Source organism: Crassostrea angulata, chromosome 7 (genome assembly GCF_025612915.1).
Source record: "Crassostrea angulata isolate pt1a10 chromosome 7, ASM2561291v2, whole genome shotgun sequence".
Lineage (NCBI taxonomy): Eukaryota > Metazoa > Mollusca > Bivalvia > Ostreida > Ostreidae > Magallana > Magallana angulata.
Genome location: NC_069117.1, coordinates 30,671,742 through 30,691,157, shown reverse-complemented (window position 1 = coordinate 30,691,157; position 19,416 = coordinate 30,671,742). Strand labels below are relative to the sequence as shown.

Sequence of the window (19,416 nt, the reverse complement as noted above, 5' to 3'; positions counted from 1 at the left end):
CAATGAAAGTGAAATAAACCAAATTCACATGATTGACAACATATAAAAAACCGGTCATTTTGCACCTTAAAATTTTTGAAAAAGTTATTTCCCCTTGATGAAAAAAAGAAAATTTTAATTTCTTCAAAATATCTGCGGTGAATGATTAATTTTATTTCATATTTTAATAAAGAGAAAGTTTATGCATGTATTAACCAAGAGAGTTTTACGAATTTCAACTTACTTTTTAAAATATCTTAATAAAACATACGTTGCCCATTGACCTCAATGCAAAATTCAAGGTGTAATTAGTTGAACCATAATCAAAATTTTGAAAATTCCTTTGGTGGAGTATTTTTATTTGATATCACCTTCAAAATGATATCATGATTAAGAATGTCATACCATTCATTTATTAGGTACAAAATGTGGTCGTTATACCTTAAAATCAAACATGTATAGACTGATGATTAACGCGTGTCATAAGTGACTAAAAATGAAAACAAAAGAAAAATATAGAATAAGCTTTAAAAAACACAATAGTACTGCCCAAATAGTTTGTACAATTTTAATCAAAGTTGATATTACATTTATTTCTAAATGTGCAGACAGTAAATTCGAGATTCCCGACAAAAGTACACGTATTGCCGGTGATCCAAATCAACTGCACTTTTGATTACCATCATACAGTGCTTGGGCCACAAATATTTCTAAAAATGCTGCTTATATTGTTTTAAGCGTTATTCATTTGTATTGAGATAACTGTTACACGTTGACAGTGCTCAGTTGGTATGATTGTTTTAGAGAAGACCTGAACAGCATCTCTAATTCCCCCTTTCTTTGTTAAGTGCAATTAATTGTAAAATTCGATATATTAAATATTTCTACTACTGTACACAGGGTTATTTTTGCCCGGTATTATTTTTATCCTACTTCACTTGCAAACGGATTCGCACCATCTTTAATTCGCCCAAACATAGTTGTGCTTAAAGAGGAATAATTAGAGACATTGGAATTCGCTAACTTTTGATTTAGCCCGATGATAACCTGGGTAAAAGAGGCGAAAATAAAACGTAAGCGAATATTTGTCTGTATACAATTATTATATCTTTTCCTCCGAATAATGAAATTCCACACGATTACACATTTCACTAAGCAGTATTGTGATTTTCATATTCACGGAAATGTATAGTATATGGCTGAACCAAGATTACCATTGAGTTATGCAAGTCTGCTACAGTATTAAATCTGATTTTCTACAAGTGGGTGAAATTTAATTTTGAAATAAAAATCTTTCATGTAGATCAAATTGATTCAATACCGATAGTTGCTAAATTCCTGTAATTCGCATTGATACAGTATCGATTTAAAGTAACCAATCCCTCCATGTTGTTCCACGCCACGTCAACAAAATGAACTAGATGTAACGGTAAAATATCTGATATACATCGAAGAATCTTTTTCTCATGTTTGCAAGGTTTTCTTTGCAAATAAATTTCTCTTGGAATTTTAACCTTGCAGTATAATCAGTGCAGTTTAATTTATTCTTTTGCATCGATTGTATATCCAACATAGCAAAGTTCATAAAAAATATATATAATTGTGTTTAAACCGAAGAAATTGGTGTTTTTTTTAATCCAGCTGGAGAGGATACAGTTTAAAATTTGCAGCACTAGAGCACATTTCAAACATTAACATCTTAATGTATTCTTCCAATGGAAATAATGCAAATTATAATATACAAAAATCTATATATATTTTATTCAAAGACATTGTGATATTAGATTACCGAAAACCTGAAAATGATTCTATATCTGCGACAAGTTCAGATTTTCGTCTTCATTATCAATTATTCTTTTCTTTTTTGTATGAGTTTTTTACTTCAAGTCTTTGAAAAAAAAACATCAGAAAATTGCAAGATGAATCATTACTAGCAGCTAGAGGCCATATAGCGGCTATATCGTCAGTAAGACGTCATTATAATAACACGCACATGCCTAAGTATTAGCCAACCTGTAGTTTCTTTTTTTCCCAATTTTAAGAAAGTCATTATCTTTTCGATATGTCATGTCAAAAGCCTGTTGGTGTAATTAACATCTGCTTACCATCACTGTTTCCATGGTATTGTATTTTCATTCCATTTTGATTCAAGTTGTAATTATTGGTTTTTAATTCAGACGTCCGATTTTTGCTATATTTGTGACAGTGAGCCTGATTATGATGAATCATTTGGTACAGTAATACTTTTTTTTTATATAGAATACCATTTAGTACTAGCAGTGAGTGCTTTCATGCAAATCTTTTTCTCTATCCCTTTGATTTAAATCGTAAATATCAAATTCTAAATTTAAACATTTCCATTTTTAAACAACTTTAGACAGTGAAACCAAAAATGACGATCCGCAATTGATTAAACTTATATAAACAGCACCTGCAAGAACATCTTCTATGTTCGTCTTTTTTTAAGAAGGTGTAATTCATAGCTGTATTAAGTTGTCGTGCCCGCATTAACCCTGTAGTTTTTTCTTAGTTTAATGCCGGCTTTGCATTGCTTATAAATGAAGTGGATAGTCGAAATTAAACGTTCATAAGGATATTTTATAATTACAGCTCCATAACGTATCGTAGATCGTTAGCGTCACACAGTGAAACTGTTTATCATCGCAGGGAATTCCGATTCCTTATTTTTTTTTTAAATATTCCCTCTTTAAAGAACTCAACCCACTTGCTAACGTTTTTGGCCTACCAAAATAACAAAATCACAATTTTTTGAGACTAGGCCATCATGGTTCGTGGGTCGAGTTCTTTAGAATTGAGTATATTACTTACAATATGTCATCGCTTAAATAAATCATCTTAATTGGAATTTTCTAAAAGGTTGAACTTTTAAATTTTACTATGATTGCATATTGGCAAGAAAATTTGATTCCTTTATTTTTCCGGTTGCATAAATTTTATAAATTTTGTAACATGATGAATATTAATAATAATACTTAAACATTTTGTCAGGGCAATTTTCCTATTATTAACTATTGAAAAGGATTTTTAAACTCAAGTGACCTATTGCTATCCGTTTTCGTCCGTCGTCGTGCGTCGTCCGTCGTGCATTAACAATTTTACATTTTTAACTTCTTCTTAAAAACTACAATGCTAATTGTTACCATTTTTGGTGTGAGGTATTGCTATGGTAAGAAGAATCTAAATTGTGAAATTCATGGCTCTACCACCCCCTGGGCACCACAGGTGGGGCCAAATATGCAAAAAAAAAAGCAAATTTCTCAACAATCTTCTTTTCTACTCCCATACATGTGAGGTAAACACTGGTTGCATGGTTATGATGTCCATGAAGCCCTCTACAAAAATTGTGTATTCCTGGCCCCTGGGTGATGGGTTCTGGCTCGAGGGGGGGGGGGGGGCAATATGGCCATATAGTAAAAATAATTATGTTAAAGCTAAGAAAATCTTCTTCTCTACTTCCATATATATTTGTTACAAACTAAATGCCTGGTTATAATGTCTATGAAGCCCTCTACCAAAATTGTGAAATTCATGTCTCCCGTGTTAGGGATCCAGGCTATAGTGTGCGGCAAACATGGCCATATAGTAAAAATGTGTTAACTCTTAGACAATCTTCTTCTCTGCTTCAATAAATATTTGTAAAAAACTAAATGCATAATTATAATTTCCATGAAGCCCTTTACCAAAATTGTGAAATCATAGCCCCGGGTCAGGGGTTTAGGCTCTAGGGTGCGGCAAATATGGCCATATAGTAAAAATGTGTTATATCTTAGAAAATCTTCTTCTCTACTTCCATATATATTTGATAAAAACTAAAAGCCTGGTTATAATGTCAATTAAGCCCTTAAGCCCTCTACCAAAATTGTGAAATTCATGACCCATGTGTCAGGGTTCAGGCTCCAGGGTAGGGCCAATATGGCCACATGTGGGCAAAATAACTAAATGACTGGTTACGATGTCCATGAAGCCCTTTACCAAAATTGTGAAATTCATGGCCCCAGGGTCACGATAGTGGAGGGGGGGGGGGGCAATATAGTGTTAAGGCATATAATGTTTAAAAATCTTCTTCTCTATTCACAAACATCTGTATGAAAAACTGACTTCATAATTGTGTTTACCAGGAAGTCCTCCACTAAAATTTTAAATTTCACATCCCCTGGAGTATGGGTTTTGACTCTAGGGCAGGGCCAAAATGGATGTATAGGTGTAAATGCATATAATGTTTTAAAATTATTTTCTTTACTCCCACACACCTGAAAGGAAAACTGAATTAATGGTTTTGTAGACCAGATCGTTAAGTTTTTCGCCAAAATTATAGGTTTCATAGTTCTTTTTGAAACATTTCAGGCAGGGAGGTGGTCGTCTTTACAAAGTTATAATTTTTCTACTCGAGAAAAATTTAATTTTTAAATTTAGATTTAAATTTAAATTTCTACTCCCGAAAAATTAAATCCATATATGAGACTCCTCGACAAGTTTGTGTATGGGTTATATGCTACTCAGGTGACCGTTAAGGCCTATTTGCCTCTTGCTAAAAATTGTATTGGATTGATGTGCCTATTTGCACGAATTTTTAATTGGATGTGTTTACAGAGAGTAACGCCCCTTTATCTAATTATTTGTTAAAGTGCATAAGTAGAATTGTCAAGTATTGTGGATGACTTGGACACGTGACCTTGTGTACTTTTATTTTCATTTGCTATATTGGAATGTCTCATGTTCGAAAACAATTTGTTTTAAAATGAAATAGTTATTAGATTGTGCGCGATTCATGTAAAAAGAATAAAAGGTCGTCGCATAATTTGATGGCGTGACAAATATGAAATATTTAATTAGAAAATGCAAACAACGGAGGTGAAAGCTGAAGTTGAAGAGACAAAACATTAAAGCTTCCGGAGAAGTAACAAATATTTATCTTGTGTAAGGTAGTATTTGAATGTTGTCTTTTATCGTCCTCTAAAAATTCTTCATGCTTCCATATTTTGACATGTATCTGGAAGAATCTCATACAATATAACGGGAGCAGGAAAGATCGAATTACAAACTAATGTGAGAGTTAACTCAGATAAGTGATATGTAAATGCACCAGGTGGATTTTACACCGTTTGTAATACGTCAACTTGATAAAATTTTAAAATATCATTTTGTCTATGCTGAGCTGGGACTAGTTCTTTGCATAAAGATAACCTCTGCGAAAAACCTCCTTAAGAAGAATAATATCCTGTTCAGTTTTAAAACATGGCTCGTCTCCTCCGTGTAGAAAGCCACCGTTAAGCGAGATGCTAAGGATACATGAATGAAATCACTAAAAGACCTTATAACCAAGAGGCACATGGACCATATCGCACCCCACAACATCACTTCTTGTGTACTGATTTGATATTTCTAAAGTTTTGATGTACAGAATTTTGAAAATTGTACACCAAAGAAGCTTACCTTCAGAACAGTAAATCTTAAGTTTCAAAAGTTAATCATATATATTTTATGTTCACAATTTTTTCTTCGTTTGTACATTTTATCCTTACAAGAGAGAAGGACGGGAGGTGGTGGTGTTTAATTTTGCACCTTGTAGTGAAAACTGATTTAAGCGGCAAGTTGTAAGGGTATTAGTTTCTGGAAGCTTGATCCCGATAGAATTTACAACCTAAAGTTAATAGATACAATAAATCAGAACTCAACGATTTGAAAAAATTAAACAGCTAGTACAACGAAAAAGGTTCGTATATAAAACATTTCATGGAACATGAAGTTTTATTTATATTTCTACATTGACCTTTTTCCCTCTTTTGGTGTCTCAATATTGAAGTACTGGGTAATTGGTTGAACGAATTTACATAGTGAGGAGACCTATATGTTTGCATCGTAATGTCACATATTGTAGCATCAATTTGACGTTCTTAAGTAAAAGATCATAAAAAATTTTATGTTTAAATTTTAACTCTTCTTTTGTCCCGAGTATTGGTCCGGGGTCATAGATTTATCATTAGAAATCTTCACTATACAAAGAAGATTTAAAGTAAATAATTTTACGCATTCCTTGAGAGTTGGTCAAGGAAAAGAATATAAACTACACCCGATCATCACGGCCTTGTGATTATTTCCTTTTTATTAACTAATTCATGGGGACGCTCGTTCAAGTTTTGTTGAATTTTGGTCTACAGGACTTCTTTTTTAAATTAGATTTTTCATAAATTAAAATTAAATTAGTATAATTATAAATCTAAAGGGACTTAGACACAATTTTATATTTAAATGTTATTTCTGATTTTTTATACATAAAAATGGTTTGCTTGCACATGATTGACCAAAATTTGAATATTAAATTTCAAGTTAAAAGATGAAAAATGCTATTGTTATGTAATAAAGCTCGAGTCATATTTGTTTACAAATGTAAAGTATGGATTCACCATTTCTTTAATTTGACAAAATGACTGTCATTTGGAATACAAGGGTAACTGATTCATTGTGTTTATATATAAAATTACCAACAAAAAAAGCAACATTTGATCGAACTTTATTCATGTAAAACACATATGTGAACAATAACGAGAACCAAGCTTTGTTTATAAAACAAAGAATTTATTAAACTTTGTATCTTGCTTGTAATTCAATACTTGAAATTCAAAATTTGACAAAGCGTCAATACCAATATTAAGAATTCTTAATATTAAAAATGGAAAAATAAAACTCAAAATTTTGAGATTTACACCCATTAATATCACAAAATTAATGAGATTTAAGTCTATCCAATATTCCTCACCCAATTTTAGAAAAGGGCATACAGGTTCAATTTTATACCAGTAAGATTGTCGCCGCATTGGTCGATCCCGTTGTTGATGTTGTAGCTGGCCCTTTGTATATTAGGGTAACAATGCCAGGTCAAGGACACAACTTTTGACATCTGCAAGTGGAATACGTCTTGTCTACCAATAATCAATGCTATTTTATATTAAACACCATTGACGGAAATCAACCGTAAGACTTATTTGCATGAACGTTTCTTATGATATTGCATATGCAGTATCATATTTCATGAGATACTTATGCTGGTATATGTACACCAATGCCCCTATTTATCTTGTTATAAATGTTATGGGTCAAACTAATGATGTAGATAAACATTGTAGATTCAGTTTTTAGAATTTCACTATTTGTCTGCTAAGCACTTCAAAAAATGTAAACGGTGCCATATGCTTATTTTTTTCTATATGCATGGGGGTATAAGATTCCAACACAATTATGGTGCTCGCCTTCAGAAATACATGCATAGTGTTCACAATGTGAATTACATCATTCGATAAAACAAATCCTTAAACTGGGACTAAGAAATAGGCCAAGGTAAAAAACGTAATGTACATTTATCTTCCAAAAAAGGTAATAAAATGATCCATTAAGGTCAGGTACGTTCTAAATGTTTCTTCCAAATAGGTAACAAAATGATCAATCACAATTAGAATGTTCACACTTTAATTACCTTTATGCGAATTACATGTATTTAGAGAAAACAAAACACATTTGGGACAAAGGCTTTTTTTCCTTCGATAAAACTCTAATAAAAGGAATATCGCTTAAACTTTCGAGTACATGATTGTACAACCATTCATTAAAATGCAATCTTTTTCGTTTTCCAAAGAATATAGCAGCGGAAAATTAGTCTTAATTATCAAACGTAATTTTTAATTATACGTTATTAGCAGAATTAAATAATTGTCAGGGCAAAAAAATCGCATAAAATAGTCCGAACAACTTTTTTCAGAAAAAAAAAATGATTGACCTTGAGATACTCATTAGCTCCAGGTGAAAGTATTGGTAGCTTCTCAAAATCATCCAGCAAATTTTCCAAGTTTAAAGTCTACTGTCAAAGGTTCTTTGAGTTACAGAAATTTTAAAGTAGCGAAAAATGTCTCCCTTCGAAGGGGAAACATACTATTAGGAAAATGATTGGTTTCCCGAATGATTTTCAACCACATTACGTGCATATGTTATCTTACTTAAGGTCCAAATATGCTTAATGTCCTTTGCGTTACACCTGTACACTTTTTATCAGGCTATGTGTCCCCTCCTAAAACAAACATTTCTTGCCTTTAATAAATCAAAGTTCTCCAAATTCGTCGGCGCTTGTAACATTACCTTGTTATTATTGAGAAACCAGGTAAAGACTACGCAGAATCTTGTTTCGGAACTCCTTGAGCCGTCTAGTAATTAATCATGTCACAAGGGCTTTAAATAGTATAATTAAAGCAGAAAATCATTACAGATTAAACATCACAAGTATTTCATACAGACAAAGGTAAGACTTTTTTTCTTAACACAACACCTGTTTTGCAATAATATTCCTCAATATGAAAAAAATCGAATATTTATCTTTTATTAAAAAAAAAATGAAAATTTTTCGCAAGGTACACTGCTCTCAGAGTTTAATTCCTGTTGGAGTTTATTTCAATACGGTAGTGAACTCTAAATATTCTTTAAATGAAGATTAATTCATATATGTTTTGGGTTTTTTTTTCAATTAATGACTAAATTGAGACACCAGGGATGGTTAGATCATATATTTCACAATATAGACACAAAATGAAAATAGTTTTATACAGAATGGATGAATCGATAAGAAAAATATTGGTGCATAATGAAGCGGGTCCTTTTAAAGTAATACGCAGCAGCGTCTCTTCCAAACCGAAAATTAATCGAGTGTAAGTCGTGCTGTTATGAGTAGCGGTAATGGCAGAAAACGATATTGCTCCCAAAAAGAAGAGATAATGTCACGTTGGTTCAAACCACACGTCAGCAATTAACTCAACAACGAAGGAATAGTGTCTCTGCACAAGTCGTGGTGACATGCTCGAATACATTAATAAAGGAAGAGTTACACATGTCTTGAAGCGTCCACTGTTTTACAACAACTTTGAAAAATTCCACTTCATGGATATTTCTAGAAATTGTTCAGAGAGCACAAGCAATGATGGGCTTTCCTCCATTTATGACGTTGAACGGGATGGCGTCGGGACCAAAGTGCATCCGTTGACGCCTGGAACGAAAACAATACTCAAGCACAGAGACTTTCAAATAGTTTTCCATTCCGACTTTGGGTGGAAATATCCGTCGTCTAGTTAGAGAAGGGGGTGATTCAGGGGACTGTATTTTAAATGGATAGAGAATATGTCCGGAATGAAACTAGAGGAGACAGTAAGAAGACCGAGTAAGGACTCGCACATATCAGATCTGGTTTGTTTCGGAAGCGTCATTAATGTAGAAAGTGTTGATATTTTGAGTATCCTCGCTTTTGCCTCAAGTCACACCATACCTTTGATATAAAAAGGACGGAGGGGAGGACAAATGTTGTGTAAAATTTAGGAATATTTCTTGGATTTAGATGCTTTGATATTTTTAGTGCCAAGTATGCTGCCTTTTCTTTTCTACATGCGTTTGCTGTTCTTTGGCTAGGGCCTAGTTTTGAAGGTAACAGAATACCTACGTATTGTACGTTTTGCATACTACTAGTATTGAGATCATACAATTTTATAATTATTTTAAATTGCAATGGTTTGATGGAATGAAAATGGCGTTATTTTACTGATAACGATGTTTCGTAAAGAAAAGTACGGCGGCGTGATAGGGCCAGATAAAAAAATAAATATGTCTTATTTGTTCGGACGAATTAGCATACTGAGTATGTTCAGATGAATTAGAATTTCTTCGAACGAATTAGCTATTAGTTCGAAGGATAGGTTATATTGTTTGGATAAATTAGAATTTGTTCGAACGAATTGGCTATTTGTCCGGACGGACAAGTTATTTGTTCGGACGAATTAGGATGTGTTCGGACGATCGAGTCAGAATTCGATCGAACAAAAAAACTATTCAGCCGTATAAGTTTTTTGTTGGGACGTAGATTTGTTCGAAAGAGTTAGCAATTTGTTTGGACGTATAAGTTATTTGTTCGAACGAATTAGGATTCGTTCGGTTGAAATTATTATTGCATTGTACTCTTTTCTTTTTAATTATAATTCTACGTTTTACAACTACTTAGATGAACCTGTTGTACAGTAGGGTTGTCATAAAGGAAAGCAGACAGATCGTGATGGCGAGGTGGTGCAAACCTATTAGGCTTTAAGGTTTTCAACTTTAAAAGTTTGTGTTCTGTTTTTCCGTTAACAGAACTCAGAATGTTTCATCGGACAATAAATTCATAAATTATTTTTTAAAAATCGTTAAAATACCTCCCTGATTTTTTAACAATTGTGACAGAAATCGTCTTTTGTGGCGGCATATTGTCATGTTGGAACATGTCTCGTTAAACAACGAAAGGTTTTTTCCTGGTCGCCATAATTTCTTGCATTGGCGTCTTTTTTTTCCCAAAGCGCATGTAAACGCCTCGGAATTTCTAACAAATCCAAGTAATCTCAATTGTTTAAATGAACATGTGAAATAGAATTTGCATCGGTTTTATGATTATTTAGTTTTGTTATATATTTGCTTCTGAAGACACCAAAAATTATTATGGAATGGAAATATCGCCAAAAGTCTATGTATCATGTTTTTATTCTTATTCTGCTAACCTCTTTATTCTTCAAAACATGTTTGCAACGTTGTTGTTTCCATATAACTTCTCATTACTTTGATCCTTCTTTATTCTTTATGTTGTGCTTAATTCTGAATTGAATTGTTCTATTTTTTGTCGCGTGAATTCTCACATCTTTCTTTCGTATTCTTTACTACGTTAAATACTAGTAACCTTTTGATTACGCAAACCATAAATCGCTTTCAATGAAGACGAATACAAGTTATGTCGAGATGTCTCGCTCCAAAAGACGTTTCACATCGGTACCTTTTGCTTTGATATGTATTTGCGCAGATCAAATGAAAATCTTTTGGGGGAAGGTGTTGAATTTTGCGCTTTTTTTTTTTGTTTCTTATTGCAACCTTAAAGGTTGGCTTTTTGCGATTTTACACGTATATTAAGTCCCTGCGTTTAATTAAAAAAATACACAGTACAGTAGCCTTATGGCATCCAGAGACTGATTCATCCAATGTAATTTTCACACACATTAATGAACATTACCGGTCCCTTGATGGCTTTTCAAAAACATCTTAAAATTTAATTTACTTTATTTTATCTACATGATTCACAGATACTTCTTGACAGGACTGCGCACCTACCCGATCCCCGCACCTTCATTCGTCTTGTCCCCATAGATTAAAATAAATATGATATTTTCTTGACTTAACCCCTGATATTTACATCTCAAATTTGGCTTAACAAAATTGCATGACTCATTGTCATTTTCTAATCACGTTTGTTTCCAGTTTAATTTTTTTATGGGGGATGGGGAAAGAGGTGAAACACAACCCTTTCTACAAGTAACTGACACATTATCCTGTTCGAAGCCCAACTACGCAAATTAAAAGAAGAACGATATTAGTTTCCTCATATGATATCTTTTGCAGATCTAGAGGATATTTAGAACCTCTACCCCTTGGAAAACTTATTAAACCAATAAAGTAATTTAAAAATCAACCCCTCTGACAACAATTATATACATGTTTGTATCCTCCCCGCCCCTATTTACTTTACGTCTTTTTCTCTTCGTCGACATCTTTGCACATTCACTTAGATCATAAAAATCTGACATTACTATGTCTTAAGAAAAACCTTACAAATATACAGTACTCTTAAAATCCGTCTTCAAAAAAGTAACAGTTAAAAATCCAAATCATTTTGAAACGCATTTTTAAAGATGAATTATTCTTTTTTAGAAAACTATCTTTTGAATTCCATAATATGCTTAATTTTCCTGTAATTTGGATCCAATTTTTTTTTTTTTTGGGGGGGGGGGGGGGAGTTTATTTTTCAAACAACACAACCGTAGTCTTTATCATCTTTAGTATCTTTTTGCGTAGATTTTGATCCGCTATTATCTTAACACAAACTAAAATCAAACTCAGAGTTGTTTTGATAGTATATCATTGTTTTGATAAACATGGGGGGGGGGAGGGGGGCAGGACTCTTATTGGTTTTTGATCGGGTTTGTTTGAATACTTATAAATTAACATCATAACTGATAAATGGACTGTTTTCTTTTAGAATTCTATAAAGAATGAAGCTTCTTTTACCTGTAGCTGCTTTCCTCGCAACATTTATTTGTGGAGTTTCCACACAGTCCACAAAGGTACTTTTCTGTTGTTACATTTTAGATGAATTTGTTCTTTCTCACTGACATCTTATTTTAAAGAATTTTATCGTGTAAAATCCGCGTGTCACAAGAGCACATCTCTTTGATAAATTATTAGGTTTAGGTTATATTTTTATACATTCTGTGTAATGTTACAAACTACGTGTGGTGTAATAATTATATACAGATTAATGTTTAAACAATAATGCACATTCTTTATTAACAATGGGCATTAATCAATGAGAAAAATGTCTGAATGAGAGGTTTTTGTGTATAAAAGGAAGTCTTTCGCTGACTGATGAACAATAAATAGAAAAAAAAATTAATGCAACATTTAATGATTTATTAATTAATATTGCTAATGATTTTTTTTGGGACAAAATAGTGATTATAAAATAATTATATTTCACAAGCATTTCCCTAACGACTCCATTCGAGTTCGTCTGTTGATATACTCTGGACGAGAGGATCCGACTTGGAATGTCTCTCCGTTCAGCAGACTCTATCGAAACATTTCTTATCTGATGCAAAGGCCAACACAACCACCCCAAAATTCCTTTCCAAGTAAGGAGAAATTTGCATTTTGTGAATAGTTAGTAATTGTGGATTCTTAAAATAAAGGAGGTGGCATTCATTTTGTTGATAACATTACAATCTCCAATACGTCACACAGTAAAATATAACGATTCTATCATTATATTGTACATGAGACATTGGTTTGATGTCATGGATGAGTACACGATATTTTTTTTGACGTCATTTGCAAGCGTGGAAAATATCGGGCGAAACGGGTGTAGAGGATTTTTGTAGCAAGCATTTCTTACAAATAGTAACATATAATATTCAACAATTTTACTTAAAGCAATATGAGCTGCAATATTTGTATAAATATTGTAAGTTACCATTTCAGTGATAAAATAAATTATGGTTAATAAACTTCTGTTGTGAAGATTTTGTGAGACAAGACATTTAGACTTAAACTGAAGCATTTACACAGTCGGCATTCTATCCTATCGTATCGTGTATCAATCCTATCGTATCGTGCGTGTATACTGTTCTATCGTGCGTTAATCATATCCTATCGTGCGTGTATACTATTCTATCATGCGTTAATCCTATCCTATCGTGAGTTAATCCTATCAGGTTTATCGTTCAATTTTAACAGTTTCTCCGTTTATTCTATCATGTTTATTGTTTCGTGCCTTTTCATAAGCAAGTAAATTTATTTCAAAGTTGCAAGTCGTACAGTGCGCCGTATACGAAAATTTATCGAACAAGAATTGTAAAATCCCATCCAGCATTCTATCATGATACTAATTCCTGAATTGTTTAGATCAAAATGAACCAATATTACATGTAAATTATATCTGTAAGCATTGAAAATGAAAAAATAACGTAAACTATCGAAGTTCTTAGGAACAAGGTAACATATTTACCTCTATATTGAATATATTAAATCGTACGCGGAGTATATACCTGCGTAAACATTAACTTTTATGCAGTATTATATAATTTGTTTTTATGCATCAGATTTTACAGAAAAAAGAGTATTTATGATATAATTTATATTTAATTAAAACCAGAGTTGTATTTTAATTGATCCCTTAGTTTTCTTTGTGATATTTGGTTTCGGGATTAAATGTTCTCGGCAATCGGCTAGGGTGTGTGGTAATGAAAACAATGTTAACAAATCGTACGCGGAATTCGTATCTGCGTAAATATTTATTTAACTTGTATGTCATATAATTCGTTTTTAATGCATCATTTTCTCATTCAGAAAGAAATGTATTTATGATAGATCTTATATTTACTTTAAACAATAGATTTTTATAATTTAACCCGCTATTTTCCGTGTGATTTGATCTCGGGCTGGAATATTCGCGGCAGTGTTCGGTAATGAAAGCAATGTTAACAATACAGAAAATTGATTGAACATTCAAGCTTATGATTATAGTTAGAAAATTAACTGGTCATTTTTATGCATTCTATAAATGATGCAGCGATGAATTCATGTAACAACTCAGCAATTGTTACTAAAGAAAAATTCCACGTAAATCTTTATTCGTGCGTGTTCTTTCTCAAATTCTTCCATTATCAGTTTATTCGTGAAGATCGTTTAAAGCAATTATACGTTTATCATGAATATCGTTTATCCTTTTCTATCGTGTATCAATCCTATCCTATCGTGCGTGTATACTGTTCTATCGTGCGTTAAGCCTATCCTATTGTGCGTGTATACTATTCTTTCGTGCGTTAATCCTATCCTATCGTGCGTGAATCCTAACCTATCGTTTATCTTGTAAAAAATAACGTTGCGGGTACTGTAGTTACGTGTATTCGTATCATATAATAGCACATTTCCACAGCAAAATATTTAAAGGGATTTGGACACGATTTGACTTAAAAATTTAAAAAAATTTTTTTTTACATTTTCAGTGTTTATACTGATAAATATAGAAGTTTTTTTATGCTATGTCAAAATTTGAAAGTCAAGTATCAAGTTATAAGCAAGATACAGATTTCATAATTCTTTGTTTTGTAAACAAAGCTCGAATATTGTCATTTTTTGGGAGTTGATTTTATGCACTATGCAGTTACTCAGACAATCCGGAAGTGAAACAGTGTTTGGACCTCAGCACAAATCATTGCTGCTGACAAGGCTTAGTTCTTGAAAATAGTTGATAAATTAATTCTATGTAATGTATGCTAAAGCATTGTTTTTCAAGGAAAATTATATATAAATACTTTGAAAATAGTCAGATTTTAAATGGAACGAACAATTTAAATATTTTCGTAGTCGTATGTATTCCTACGCCAGAGTTTAATATAGTCTCGTTCAACTCGACGCTCGGCTGTCTCCGTAAATCCTTGTCGGAGATTTACGGTGTCAGCTGAGCGTTTGGTTGAATGAGACTAGAGTTCAATATTGCTTGGATCCATACAATTTTCGAGAAATATTTCTATTACTGATATTTAGTTTAATTAAATTAATTTTATCTTTAAATATTATTTAACACGATTCATATGGGGGTTTCTCGACATTTATGTCGAAAAAGTCCAAAAATCCATATATTTTTTTTTATAAAAATGTGCGTAACTCAAATTAGAAACTACATGTACTTGCCATGCAAAATAACATATCATTGATTTTTAAATAAATAAATATCGAAAAAATCAACTCCCGTCAGTTCTTCAGTACTTTGATTACATATGTGTTGTATTGATGTATGTTTCAATCAAATGTATCTTCTTCTTTTTTTTTTTTGAAGATAATAGTATTTATTGAATATATTGAGTTAGTTTGAATTGTTTTTTACATGTCATTTTGTCTAAGAAATGGTAATTCTCTACATTACATTTTTTGTAAAACAACTATAAGACTCGAGCTTTCTTTACATAACAATCAATTCTTATCTCTGTATCTCGCTTGTAACTTGACTTTAACATTCAATATTTTGGTCAATCATTTAAAATACACCAGTAAACCAATTTATACATAAAAAATAAAAATAAAATTTTTGATCTCAAATCGTTTCCCTTTAAATAGCTGAAAATACCGGTTTTCAGACTAATAAAAAAACCAAGACATGAAAGCAAAACGACCAGACTAGGGACGCACAAAAATAATGAACAGGTGGCTTTTTGGGATGATATTAAATAATTACCAATTCATTATTGTTCGTTTATTTGCTGTTTCATGATCAAAATTCCACGATGCGGGTCATTTTATAACGAGCTGGGTCTTTGTTCAACACTTTTGGTTTCAATACTCAACCTTTAAAAAATGACCCGGATTCAATTTTTAACCCCGGGTCAAAATTCTTCGTTACACCAGAATTTATTTACACATCTAGACATTTGACCTTAATTTTCAGTCAAGGTTGTTGATTATGTACAGATACAATGTATATATCGTTGATGTTACATAAGACTACGGCCTTAACCCAAACCAGGAATGAACATTGGTATTTGACCTTGATTTTCATTCAAGGTTTTTGATTACATAAAGTTTTACATCGCTGATGTAACATAAGGTTACGGCCTTATCCTAAACTAGGAATTAACATTAAAAAAAATGGCTCTTTCTCTTTCGCCATCACGAGATATGTATGTGATAAACACAATTGATTGCGGTTCAATACGTAAAATTTTGGTTACTTTTTAAGGACTTGGCTACAATGGATTTGATGTAGCGATGCCAGGTGTACCCACGAGAACAATTCCAGCAAGATCTAACCCTGTTCTGGAGTCGATGCTGTTGTACTCTGGAAGGCAATACATTGATGAATCCACGTACAGATACGTTCTTAGTGATATTCACAGATAAACTGTCACAAGCACTGTCTGCTTTGTTTATTACTTTAGAAGAATATTAAATGATGCAGTACATCCACGATGTTTTTTATTTTCTCGACCAAATATGTGTAACTATATGACCAAGAACAGAATGAGTTGGCTCTGCTCATGCAGACTGTTTGTTTATATGTAAATACATGTACGTTTGTTTGCCTTAGAATTGTACCATTTATATAGTCTTCAGAAAATAAACGGTGGAATGAATGAAGAACAGACTGAGTTCCCAGTCCCCTACAATGAAGAGGAGACCCAGCATTATATGGACTTTTCAACAACATGTAGATCTATCTTCTTTACTAACTTTGACTTCCCATTTTTACTTTTCACTTGATGAAATACAAAATTCAAAAAATTGTGATGGCCTGAAAAACGTCAGGATTCTAGAGGAGCTAGAGCTAGTGCAAGTTTAGCTTCTTTTAGTACCTATAATATTAAATTTGTACTGGAGGAACAATTTTAAAGGTTTTAACACTGGGCTGTTTCTGTTTTGGAGATTGATCAGATAAGACTAAGGTCTAAGACGAAAGTCTGTCCCAAGTTATTGCTTTCATCACTTTTTGATAATTGTTAATAAAAATACACATACCTTTGAAAGAAGTACAGTTGAAATCGATGAAATGGAAAATATCCAAGATATCTTCTTTGACAAACTTATCCCTTTCCACTCATAAAAGTTTACAGGAACGAAAACAAATTTTTTATGGAGATTTATAATGGGAAATGTTTACGTCTTTTCTCCATTCGGAAGTACTCGGGACACTTCGCGCAATTTTTAAACTTTATCATCCGGGCTTAGTAATGGCTGGCGCATTCAGTCATTCAGGTTAGATTGGATTTATGGGGATTGGTGGGCTTTCCCTGGAGATCCACATGTAGGAGTGGGCAATGTAAGCACTGATTTGTTCAACAGTTCAGTAATAATACTTGCTAAAATCAGATTCAAAAGCAATGCAATGCTTTATCCTTTGCATGAATTGGGACGTAATCCTACAAGCTGCATGTGTGGTTCTCATATGCTATGATACATTACACCAAAACAAATCGTATGTTCCAACATTATTTTTTATCCAGTAGAGATCCTCTCTTATTGGTTATACTGTGTACTTCTTTGCTGCCAGCAGTTAATTAATTTTTTTTCACATGTACATATATGTTACTTAGCAGATGCACAAAGTTACTGAAATTAGGCATTATAAGCACTGCAAAAGCTACATGAAGCAAAAATCATTTTACTAACTCTCTTTTTTAACAACACACTTTTTGTAGAAGCAAACATTTATTACTTAATCAAATATAATAAAAAGTTTGAACGAATTGACATTTATCTCTTTTACAAACAAGGTGATAACACTTATGTATTTATGGAAATTCAATCATATGTAGATCAATAAATCAAATATTTGAAATTACGGGGCAACTGATCTTCCCCCTTTTATTTAATTTACCTGTCTAGATTGAGGCCCTTAAACAGTAAATACACTGATTATTGGGGTAGAAGCGCCAAAACCAATAGGCCTGGGTAAGATATTAAGCGCCATTTGAAGGCGCATGCTTGCAGGATTAAAAACAATCAACATTAGACATAAAACGCGCTTATATTATTGACATCGAACTGTAGGCGCCTAGACAAGGAAGAGTAATAATAGTGGACTCCGGAATCGTTTGACACAGAGAGATTTCGGCGTGTGTTCCAACAAATATAATGAATGTGGCCGTGCCCCCTTTCCCTCCAGAGTCCAGTTTCACCTGAAAGGCACAAGCCCTAGTTTTGGAAATATGGATTTTAATAATAACCAATCGGGTTCAAAGAGTCTCCATTTTTATAATTGGAAATAAACGTAAATGAGGCTTGTTCGAATTGCTGAGTAGCTTGACTTCCAGTCGAGTTTAAAGGAATGACGATCCCAGTGCTTATGGCTAAATTAGAACCACCGCATACTGAAATACCGTCCTTTTATGAAATATCAGCACGTAAAGTTAAAGTAACAGCACATGATGAAGAGGTATCAGCATGGAATGACAAAGTATCATATAATGAAGAAGTATCAGCATGTTAAAGTATCAGCATGTAATGATAAAGTATCATACAATGAAGAAGTATTAGCATATAATGTAAAAGTATCAGCTTGTAATGTTGAAGCAATAGCATATATTGTTGAAATATCGTCATGTAATGTGAAGTATCAGTACGTAATGTTCAAGTGACAGCATGCAATGTCAAAGTATCATCATATAATGTTGAAGTTTCATCATATTATGAAGATTATCTACATGTGGCAGTTGGGGCAATCCATAATTTAGACATGATTTGCATTATTGTCATATGGTAAAGAAATTTTGCTAGATGTGTCACAAAATATTTTTTTTTCGAATGAGCAACATGGCCCATAGGCCCATTCTTTAACTTAAAGACAAAAAGTATGTCTGTCATCTTTGTTCTTAAAAGTCACATTACTTCCACAAATGGGGAGGGGGGTCGACTTATAAAACATTAAAGCATTGAAAATGTTTATCTCAGTTTATAAGGTGTAAAGTGTAAATTTGGATTGCTATTGTATGGGATAGGCACGAACAAAATAAGCTGGTAGAGTTATCTTTCTTGTTACAGTTTATTAATACTGTGATAATGTGACGACTGTTTGATATTAATACAAGAAATGGTCACATGTCGATTTTTAATTTTCTGAAACATTCGAATCATTATTTTGAATACTCATCAAACGACTAAAATCTAAACAGAACCCTGAACACATTGCTGTAAAAGGAAAGTATCGAAACTATCATTAAAAAACTTACTATATTGCATCTCTTTCAAATATTTAAGGATGACATGCATAGCATAGTGCATGAAATACTTGTTGTGTGCGAAAGGAAGACTAATAAAGACTAA

The 19,416-nt window shown here is 32.6% G+C and overlaps 1 protein-coding gene across 1 annotated transcript; it reads left to right on the top strand.

Annotated features, from left to right (window-relative positions):
* The first annotated feature begins 8,116 nt into the window (after window positions 1-8,116).
* On the top strand, window positions 8,117-16,563 carry LOC128156148 (uncharacterized). Its single transcript, XM_052818179.1, has 4 exons — window positions 8,117-8,287; window positions 12,083-12,167; window positions 12,584-12,734; window positions 16,337-16,563. Exons 2-4 carry the CDS (start codon window positions 12,096-12,098, stop codon window positions 16,495-16,497), a joined length of 384 nt encoding a protein of 127 aa, XP_052674139.1. The 5' UTR covers window positions 8,117-8,287; window positions 12,083-12,095; the 3' UTR covers window positions 16,498-16,563.
* The last annotated feature ends 2,853 nt before the right edge of the window (window positions 16,564-19,416 follow it).